General features: G+C 34.4%; 1 protein-coding gene across 1 annotated transcript in view; it reads left to right on the forward strand.

Moving 5' to 3' along the window:
- LOC120852640 (geranylgeranyl transferase type-1 subunit beta) overlaps positions 1 to 10,718 on the forward strand; it is a 53,098-nt gene extending 42,380 nt beyond the window's left edge. The window contains exons 7-9 of the mRNA XM_040225977.1: positions 1,263 to 1,447; positions 6,628 to 6,736; positions 9,473 to 10,718. Coding sequence (XP_040081911.1) covers positions 1,263 to 1,447; positions 6,628 to 6,736; positions 9,473 to 9,654 — 476 coding nt within the window. The 3' untranslated portion in view covers positions 9,655 to 10,718. The remainder of the gene's footprint in view (positions 1 to 1,262; positions 1,448 to 6,627; positions 6,737 to 9,472) is intronic.
- Positions 10,719 to 11,380: the final 662 nt, after the last annotated feature.

Genomic DNA, 11,380 nt, shown 5'->3' on the forward strand with positions numbered 1-11,380 from the left:
CTTACAGGGCTTCAGATGAAGATGTCAGCAGGGCGGGTTCTTTCTAGAGGTGCCAGGAGGTCTGTCCCTTTGCCTCTTTCAGCCTCTGGGGACTGCTCACGTTCTTTGGTTTGCCGTCACATCGCTTGAGTCTCTGCTTCCGTTGCCTCCTTTTTGATTGTAGTTTAGTCTCTCTCTGTCCCTGTCTTACAAGGACACTGTGGTTGCATTTAGGGTGTCTCCCAGCCAGGATAATCTCCCCATCTCCAGTCCTTAACTTCCATCACGCTTTCATAGTGCATTTTGCCATATAAGGAAACATGCCTGTGTTCCAGGGACCAGGACCTGGCGATCACTGGGCAGCGGTGGAAGGTGCGGTGGGGTGGGCCGCTTTTCAGTCTAGCATAGTGAGCATGGATACGTGTTGTACCTCTACTTCCAGATACAGTTTTCTTCTCCACCCCCAACACACACACACTCTTTCCTTTCCCTCTTCTATTCCTTTGTTTAAGGAACTTTTCTTCCTGAAGATAACTTAAGGCTTCCCTTAAGATAAAGTTTAAGGGCTTCCCCTGTGGCTCAGCTGTAAAGAATCTGCCTGCAATGAGGGAGACCTGGGTTTGATCCCTGGGTTGGGAAGATCCCCTGGAGAAGGGAAAGGCTACCCACTCCAGTATTCTGGCCTGGAGAATTTCATGGACTGTATGTATAGTCCATGGGGTTGCAAAGAATCGAACATGACTGAGCAACTTTCACTTTGACTTTTTCTTCCTTAAATTTCTGAAGCTGACTGCATATAAGCCTCTAGTTTATGTTATATGTAAAAATTAGTCTGTAGCTTAGGCAGATGGGACCTTAGTTCATAAACAGTACACTGTCATTTTTAAGGGAATTAAAATCAGACTCAGGTGTTTAAGAGTGGTAGACAGGAAGTAGTAGTCCTAGACTTTAGTTTCAGCTCTCCCATTAACCATAAAATTTTGAACTACTTTCTAAATCTTACATTTTTCATTAAAAAAATGATTCTTATACTTTTAAATTATTTAAAAATTTTTTCTGTTTCATCAAGTTCATATTGAAGACCTCAGTGCCTAGTGGTTATTTTAAATAGTGAAATATAAGTAAATAAAATAGTAATATAAAAGTAAAATTATATTTCTTTTAATTTTACCTTTCTTTCACTGCTTTCTAGAATTACTTAACCATTTTTTTTCTTCAATCATTTCATATTACTTCCCTAGACATCTAATAAGTTTAAAGTACTGTGTGGTTTTAATTAACAGGAGGATCAACTTTTTGTGGCATTGCATCACTGTGCCTGATGGGTAAACTAGAAGAAGTTTTTTCAGAAAAAGAATTGAACCGGATAAAAAGGTGGTGTATAATGAGACAACAGAACGGTTATCATGGAAGGCCTAATAAGCCTGTTGATACCTGTTACTCTTTTTGGGTTGGAGCAACTCTAAAGGTAAGAGAAATAATAAAAATGAGAAACTTTTACTGTTTGTTAATAAAAACTGTGCTTAAAGGGTTTGGTCTTTTTAATGTTCATTAAATATTATTAGGTTAAAGCCAAAAAGTTTTTCCTGTTGCTCTGGCAAAGCTGGTCTCTGTATGGTTTTTCCACAGAATTCAGTTACTGTTCTACTACTTAAAATTTTTTATTCTTACAGAATTCTAGTGTCCAGAGCCTATGTAAGAAACTAGGTGTAGTGTTATAAAAAGCTTGTAACTGAAACTTACCAGTAGTCCATCTAGATGGAAGATCCGTGTGAACATACCAGTAATGGATTTATGGGAAAATACCTTAAAAGACAAACCATGGGTAATTCCTTTAAAAACCATTTAAAGTTTTCTTTTTTTTATTCATTTATATAAGCCTTCTGAAATGTATTCATTAATATGATCATACATTTTCCCCATCTCTGCTGTCTTTTGATACGTGTAAATCCATAAGATTATTAGCCATTGAGTACCCACAAGTTTTCTATATCCTAAAATTGCAAGTATCACCTAGGCCTGATATTCTGGAATCTAACAAAAGTATATTCATCATCTGTATAGCATGTTAATTTTTTTCTCTTAAAATTTATACATGTGGTTGAAGTAAATAAAATAGAATGTTTTTTCTAGTCTCCTCACTTCTAGTACCATTTATCTGGTACACCATTTTAATTTTTTTAATTATGGAAAATTTCAGACATAGTGAAAAGAGAAAATGGTGTATCAGTTCAGTTCAGTTCAGTTGCTCAGTCTTGTCCGACTCTTTGCGACCCCATGAATCACAGCACGCCAGGCCTCCCTGTCCATCACCATCTCCCAGAGTTCACTCAGACTCATGTCCATCGAGTCCGTGATGCCATCCAGCCATCTCATCCTGTTGTCCCCTTCTCCTCCTGCCCCCAATCCCTCCCAGCATCAGGGTCTTTTCCAATGAGTCAACTCTTCTCATGAGGTGGCCAAAGTACTGGAGTTTCAGCTTTAGCATCATTCCTTCCAAAGAAATCCCAGGGCTGATCTCCTTCAGAATGGACTGGTTGGATCTCCTTGCAGTCCAAGAGACTCTCAAGAGTCTTCTCCAACACCACAGTTCAAAAGCAGCAATTCTTTGGTGCTCAGCCTTCTTCACAGTCCAACTCTCACATCCATACATGACCACTGGAAAAACCATAGCCTTGTCTAGATGGACCTTAATCGGCAAAGTAATGTCTCTGCTTTTGACTATACTATCTAGGTTGGTCATAACTTTTCTTCCAAGGAGTAAGCGTCTTTTAATTTCATGGCTGCAGTCACCATCTGCAGTGATTTTGTAGCCCAAAAAATAAAGTCTGACACTGTTTCCACTGTTTCACCATCTGTTGTATAATGAACACTTAATATGTACAGTAGCCAATTTCAGCAGTTCTCATCTCAAAGCCAGCCTTCATTCATTCATACAGCTATGCACTTTCCTCCTCACTGTATTATTTTAAAGCAATTCCTAGGTAACCCTTTTTTACTTTATCTGGAAATTCTTCAGTACAATCATTAAATAAAGATAGCTTTTCAAAGAATGGAGATGTAATATTCTGTCTTCTAAAAATTCAGCCATAACTCCTTATTATCATTAAATATCAATTCAGAATGATGTATATTTCCTATTGCATCACATCAAGAGGAATATAATATAATCAGTCTCTGGTTGTCTCTCCTTTTTGATCTAAGGGCTCCAGAGTTGTTAGAGCTGATTTATCCATTATAAAGTTCCCCATCAACCTGTTTTTCTTCACTTTTTTTTATGGTGGTAAAATATATGTAATGTAATATTTATCAGTTTAACTGTTTGTAAGTGTACAGATCAGTGTTGTGTAATCATTACCATTATCTATACCCCAAACATTTTCATCACCCTAAATATAAACTCTGCTTATTAAACAATAGCTCCCCTTTCTTCCATTCCCCCAGCCCCTGGTAACGTCTTTTCTGCTTTCTGTCTCTATGAATTTGCTTATTCTAGGTACATCATATAAGTAGAATTAGGTAATATGTGTCCTGTGTCTAGCTTATATTTCTCAAGATCCATCAGTATTGTCATATATATCACAATTTTATTCCTTTTTATGGTTGAGTAATATTGCACTGTAGGTATATACCACATTATATTTATCTGTTCGTCTGCTGGTGGACACTTGGATTGGTTCCACCTTTTGGCTATTGTGAATAAGGTGGTTATGAGCATTGGTGTAAAATATCTGTTCAAGCTCCTCCTTTCATTTTTTCCAGGTAATTGACTAGGAGTGGAATTGTTGGATTATATGGTAGTTATGTGTTTGACCTTTTGAGGTGCCAACAGGTTTTCACAATGGCTGCACCATGTTGCATTCCCCCTGGTGACGTATAAGGGCTCCGGTTCTCCACATCTTCACCAGTGCTTGTTTCTTCCGTTTTTTATAATAGCCATCCTGATGGGTATGGACATGAATTTGAGCAAGTTCTGGGAGATGGTGAAGGACAGGGAAGCCTGGCAAGCTGCAGTCCATGGGGTCGCAAAGAGTCAGACACGACTGAGCGACTGAGCTGAACTGAATAATGAGTGATATCGAGCATCTTTTGATGTGCTTACTGACCATCTGTATATCTTTGGAGAAATGTCTGATTTATCTATTTTTTCTTTTGTTGCCAGGGCTTTTGGTTGTTATTCCATGAAATCATTGCCAAATCCAATGTTAAGAAGATTTTCCCCAATGTTTTATTACAACAAGTTTTAGTATTAACTCCTACGTTTAGGTCTTTGATCCACTTCGAATTAATTCTTGTAATGGTGTAAATCAAGGACTTCAGCTTCATCTTTTTACATGTGGATATCCAGCTTTCCTAGTACTGTTTATTGTAAAGACAGTTCTTTACCCATTAAGTGGTCTTGGCACCTTTGTTGAAAGTCATCCGATACTGTATGTGAGAGTTTATTTCTGTGCACTCCATCCTATTGCATTGGTCCTTACTATTTTAATTACTGTAGCATTGTAAGTTTCGTTATCAAGAAGTATGAGTCCTGAACATTTTTCTTTTTAAAGGTGGTTTTTGTAATTTCACACAAATTTTAGGATTGGCTTTCCCATTTCTTAGGAAAAAGGCTGTTCACATTTGTATGGAGATTGCATTGAATCTACAGATTGCTTTGGGTAGTGTTAACATCTTAACAGTGTCTTCCTATCCATAATGAGGGGATGCTTTTCCATTTATTTAGATCTTTAATCTCATTCACCAGTGTTTTATAGTATTTTGCATACAAAGTTTTTACCTCCTTGGATAAATGTATTCTCAAGTATTTAGTGGCTTCTTTTAGAAGCCATTATAAGTAGAATTGCTTTCTTAGTTTCCTTTTGGATTGTTTGTTGCTGGTGTGTAAAAGCTTCATCTTCTTACAGAATGGTTTTAGCAGCCATTGAGCATCATTTCTTAGATCCGTTATGTCATTGGGGGTTGTTAATTGGAGATACTCTATCATTCCCTGTAAATTTACTAACTAGTATCCTTTTGTAAAGAACTTCACTTTAACTGAAGATGTGGTTGTACAGAGAAAGACAGATGATTATTTATTTTAATTTTAATAACGTTCATTCCATCCATTAAATTGGTTCTCTAGCATCCTCTACAGTTTTCCAATAAAATAATTTGATTTTAGGCTTTTTTTCTTTTTTACACTTTGAGCGCCATTGTGAACTCATAGATTTTAATATGTTCTATCTGTTTTAGTCCATTACATTGTTCTTGTTAATGCTCGGATTGTCCCATCTCTAACCAGTATGAGCCCCTTCAAGTTCGTTCTTGAGTCTTTTTGTATGATTTTGGTGGCCTTTGACAACTTTCTAGAGGCAACTTTTAAAAATTTTAATTCTTATAGATATCTTTAAATAACTTTAAACATGCTGATTGCTTGACTTAACACATTTAGACATTATCGTTGATTCCCAGCTGTGAAAAATGATTTGGTCTCCCTTTTTTCCAGCAAATTGTTACTGGGTTTTTTGGTTTTTGGTTTTTTTAAGTTCTAAACCTTTTCTCTTCCTCTTCCTTCTAAATCTGTCAGTTTACCTTTTTTGTATAATGTCAAGTTAGGTAACATTCGTATTTCGCTCAGTAACAGTGATCAGATATTTTATGCTTTGCCTGTAGGTTGATTTTAAAATTTGAAAACTAATAACCAGTTACTAGAATCATGTAAATATTCTTTATTGTTTAACCAAGTACAGTTATAGTTTCTTCTCTCTATGTAATGACCCATGTGCCACTTGATACTAGAAAGCGTTTCTAGTATCAGGAGTCTAAAGAGCCTCTGCTTATATTCTATTAATTAAATAAAAATGAATGAATAAATTTGCTTCTTATTAGTACCATAACTTTCTAATTGGTTTTATTTTGCTTTTTGAGACATGATGCTGCTTTGTTACTCTTTAATACTTTCTGTGGCTCTCTGGTTAATATTATTAGCACACCTTCAGCTGCTTTGTGACACTTAGCTCACTTTGTGAGCTTTCTTACGTGCTCACTATCCCCTGACCCTGTTCTCTTCACAATTTGATTTATCCTTTGTTTTTTCTATTTAATAGGATCTTGGGAAAAAGAACAATACATGTCCTGAATCTTTAAGCTACTTAATCTTTTATGCTAAAATTGTATTTGTCTCACCTTTTGTCTGTCTTAATTAAAGAGCTTTAACTTTTTACTATTCTCAAAATGTCTTTAGCATGTGGTTAATAATTTTTATTGTCCTTTTTTTGAAATATTTTTACTTATCATTACTATAGTTAATAACTAACAGTTCAGAAATCTATTATAAGAGTTAGAATATGGGTAAATAAAATTGCCCTTGTAAAAATAACTGGTGAAGTTGAACACATCGGCAAGTTGTGTTTTGAATATGTTGCAGAGAAGTCATTTGGATCTGTTTCAAAAGAAAGAAATAGTGAATGGGTCACGAAAATGAGAGTAGATGATTTTTAAAAAGTTAATGTGGTTGATAATTTTAAATGTTCAAGTCCCTTAGGCTTGCTTTGAGAGCCTTAACTAGAGAAAAGCATTTTTAAATTATATATATCTGAAAATTGAGCCACAGGTTGATATGAAGGTTTTATGTCAATAAATTTATATTTGTTACTGTCATTTCAGCTTCTGAAAATTTTCCAGTATACTAACTTTGAGAAAAATAGAAATTACATCTTATCCACTCAAGATCGCCTCGTTGGGGGATTTGCCAAGTGGCCAGATAGTCATCCAGGTAGTTTATTTTTTGTGTAAATCCAGAGCAACCTTTGTTTTATTTATTAAATAGATCTTTAAGCGTTTGTCAGAAAGGGTATATGATAGAAAATATAGCCACAGTTATAAACTTACTTTAAGTAAGGTTTTTAAGAAGGTAAATTGTTTAAATTTACAATAGGTGTAAAGGAAGGGTTTGATTATCAAGATACTGATATAGTTTGCCTTTTTTCCTAAATATGTCACTTAGCAATGTATTATTTTATTGCAGACAATAAGACAGGTGGTCTGAATGGTCCCAATTCAAAATAGAATAATTTGGTTCATCCAGAATCTTTAGGAGTATTAGCTGTCACTTGAGCTATGTGTAGAGTAAATTACTCTTAAATCCAAAAGAGAACTAATTCTTATTCTTTGCAGAAGTCATTCTCCAAGCTACTTCCCCCTCCCTCTTAGGTTTCACCTCCAGTAAAATGATCTATTTACAGCCTCCAAAATCTCAGTTCAAGAGTTTGTTAAAAATAAGTCAGAATGCTGATGCTTTTGATAAGCAGAATGACAAAGTATTAGCTATAAATATATGAAACTAGATTCAAAATATGATTGCTTTTACAACATTGCAATAATATCATGGTTTTTATTGTTAGCCTAGAACCTCTTTACCTCATCTCTTGTCATAGAACTGTTATGGTCAGAATATGTACCTGAATTGAAATACAAATAAAGGGCTCATGGAATCATACTTTTGTACCTGAAGAAAGCAGGAATATTTCCTTATATCCATATTTACTTGTTTTTTCATGCAAAATATGCTTTTTTTTTTTTAAACAAAAGGTACAATGCTTTTTATTTCTAAGTGTTCGAAAGTGTTAGTTGCTCAGTCACGTCCAACTTTTTGCAACCCTGTGGACTGTGTAGCCCACCAGGCTTCTCTGTCCGTGGGATTTTCCAGGCAAGAATACTTGAGTGGGTTGCCATTCCCTACTCCAGGGATCAAACCCATGTCTCTTGCATCTCCGGCATTGGCAGGTGGATTCTTTACTACTAGTGCCACCTGAGAATATTTAGAAATTTTTGGCATCTGTAACCCATAGCTGTAAATCTGTTTTAAAAGTTCCTCAAGAAAACAGTTGTTTTGGTATCGATTCCATTGTTTTCAACCAGTACATGGTACTATTTTAACAAATAATGAGAACAGAGAAATGACACTCTTGAAAAGCATTTCTTATGTGAACATATTGGTTCTAATAAATCAATCTATTGACAGATTTGACACAAAGAGATTTTATATACATTAACAGGAAAAATTTATTAAAGGAATTAAGTTTTACTATGAAGAAAATATATATTTCTACATTTAAAGCGCTTGAATACATCATCACTTACAGATGAGATTATTATTTATTTTTAAGGTTTGAAATGTTTAACTTCTATTTCATTAGCTTGTATAAACAATCCTTTTGAGGAATAAAAATTTTACATTACCTGGAATGTGTAAGATCCTATTTTACATTATTATGAGTGTGTTTTCTGTTGCATTTTTTTCCTAGAAAAGTTTTCTCATTTCTAGACAATAAAATTTAATGTTGCTTTGTGCCTTTTGTAATTTAACATAACTGCAAGAAAAATAGAATAGGAAAAATCAAAAAATTTTTTTTGGGTGTGAAAATTAGAGGAAAGCGAGCTAGAAGAAGTCTTAAGCATTCTCTGAAAAAAATATAAAAAGAGATTAACTTGGGCCTAACTGGTGAAATAACTTTTTCACAAATAACACTGAATAAGTACAACTATCTGTCATTCCTTTTATGAAAACTAAATGATATTTATGTAAGTCAACCTTTCTCTTTAATTCTTTTGATACACTTTGACTTGTTTTGAACCTTAATAGCCCATGAAGCTATAAATAATGACCAACTCAAAAATAGAAAAAAATTTTGACCAGTACAAAATCTATTTTTTGTAAGTGTTCCCATAACAGCGGCACTCTGAGTACTTTTAGGGCCCCATATAAGGCTGTCATGCAGGCAACAGCCATGTGATTTCAGTGGTCATTTAATGGAAGAAAGTTACTGCCCCGGAAGATGGGAAACTGTAGTGAGGTCAGTGCAGAATCGTTCTGGTGTGAACAGTAGCAGTATTACAACCAAACAGAATGTCTGAGTTTGTTTTTATTATCAGGTCGGATATTTTTAGAGTGACTGACATTACTTGAAATAGGAAAATTAAATATAGTACAGCATTCCAGAATGAGTTATTTTGCTCAAGTCTTCTTTCATTTAACACAGAGTTGGCATTGTGTGGTTTAGGAGTTGTCAGAGGTAAAACTTAGCAAGGAATGCTGTGCTACTTAGATTCTGAGGTTTGTTTATTTTCATTTTTAAGAAGAAAAGTTCCTTTTAAGATAGAAACATCTTTGTTTCCATATTCTGTTGTCAGCAAAAGAGAAAACCCATTAGAGTGAGGAGTCTTTGCTAGTACTCTTCCTGTTTATTCTTCAGTCACAGAAGATGTTGGTGGACTCACTTCTTAAGCTAGGAACTGTTTTCCTTGTTAGTGATATTTTCTTGAATATCATCTGCTTTTGATCATCTAGTTTTTAAAAATTTGAGGTTTGAGACTTTGAGAAAGCAAATATTTCAAAACTATAGTATTTTTCTAAATTTATTTTTAATGTAGTAATGGGCTGATAAGTAGCTGAATATTTTGTACAAATAATAATGCCTGTTGTGATAAAAAAAAAATGTCTTATTTTCAGACGCTTTGCATGCATATTTTGGAATTTGTGGCCTGTCACTAATGGAGGAAAGTGGCATTTGTAAGGTTCATCCTGCCCTGAACGTAAGCACACGGACTTCTGAGCGCCTTCGAGATCTCCATCAGAGTTGGAAAACCAAGGACTCTAAACAGTGCTCAGAGAATGTACACATCTCCACGTGACTAACTTTAGACTGGGGGGCGGTGGGGAGGGTTTGTAGCCTAACTGTAGCTCAAGGTTTAAAGCCATGGATAACCAAGTGTGCTCTTTTTTTAAGAGGTAGTCTTACAATCAAATCTTGTGCTGATGTCACTTTGGGATATGCTCTTGAGCCAGTAACCTTTGTACTAGGTTTCAAGAAAATCTTTGTTGAAGTTTGAACCACAGTGGACTTCATCGTGGTTCTTAAATGTTTATACTGTATTTCTAAGTTCTTTGAGGCAAATTAACTGTATGTATGTAGGTTATCTTAAAGAAAAAAAAACTTCAGTACATAATTGTATCATATTATAAAATGGACACAAATCTTCAAAAGAAGTTTACAGTTCACATAGCATTGGTAATCTTCGGGTGAGCACTTAGTGATCATTTAAAAAGCTTGACTGCTTATGGTGGAACATTGCTTTAATGAATTAAGTATCTGGGGTTATTCTTTGAAAACAGATGATCCCATAATTTTTAAAAGAAGAGTGACTTATTTTGTCTTATTCTTACGTAAAATGTGCCAATTAAACTTTTGTGGCCTATACAAATGAAATTAACTTCATAGCAAGAATGAATAGGCTTAACTAATACAGTAATTTCCTAAAGGGAGATTGTTATAAAAAGACTATTATGTAACTGAGGAGAAAGTAATTTAACTGTATGTGATTGTGAATGGGAAAGTTTTGTGCTGTGTGGGTCATCTATTTTAGATGTTGCTGGGGTAAATAACAGTTATGTTTGATTTTAATCTCGAATCATTAGTCGTTTTTTTTTTTTTTTTCCTCCTTTCTCCAGGGAAAGCTGTCTTACCTAGAGGGAAAAACATTTAGTGGTTTTGTTTCTTTTTCTGAGATAAATTTTAAACTGTATTTTTATAACTGAGTTATTTTTAGCCATTTGGGTTTTTTTGTTGTTGTTGCTTCCAGTGTTTTAGCTTTTCTGATTTCAAACTGATAATTTTCTTATCTTTTGAAGTTAAATAAGTAAACATTTAAGTGAAAATAAATAGCACCTCTCAATTAAATTTAATGGTATAGCTCCATACACAGTCATTCATATTTTTGTAATATTTTCAGGTAAGTGGGAAGGTAATGTATGCCTTAGAGGTTAAGGACTGGGGTTTGCTTTTCATTGTGCTGTTTTCTTCATTCTGTGACCTACCTGAATTGTAAAGGAGTGGTATAAAAACTTAACCTTTATTAGTAATCAGTTTATCAGTGAATCACACCCATTACCGTTCGCTCAGTGGCAAAGTTACGAGAGTAGTTCTGAAATGGAGAAGGAAATCACTTCACCAGAGGGACAAGGTTTAAGTTAAAATCTTGGTGAAAATAAATGTTGGATTTTTTAGGTTTACAAGTAAAGTATCAGGATAAAAATTAAATTACTAGTATCACTGTTTAGATATTGTAATATCTAAATTTTTATTTTTTAGTGTTGAAAAAAAAAGTACCCTTAGGGTAAACCTAGTATATACATGACAGAGTGACTCATTTATTATTCACATGCTTAGTTTAAACCTCAGTTTGAAAAAAAAAATAATAATAAACCTCAGTTTGCCAAAGTCAACTCTTTTTTTTTTTAATAGAAATAAAATCAGAGAACTGATGGTGGGGAAAAAAATAAACCTAACAATAGATGTCATCCTTCCAAGAATTATTCCAGTTTGCACTGGTTTAAATCCTGACAAATTTAGACACCTGC

This window comes from Oryx dammah, unplaced genomic scaffold (genome assembly GCF_014754425.2).
Source record: "Oryx dammah isolate SB20612 unplaced genomic scaffold, SCBI_Odam_1.1 HiC_scaffold_26, whole genome shotgun sequence".
Lineage (NCBI taxonomy): Eukaryota > Metazoa > Chordata > Mammalia > Artiodactyla > Bovidae > Oryx > Oryx dammah.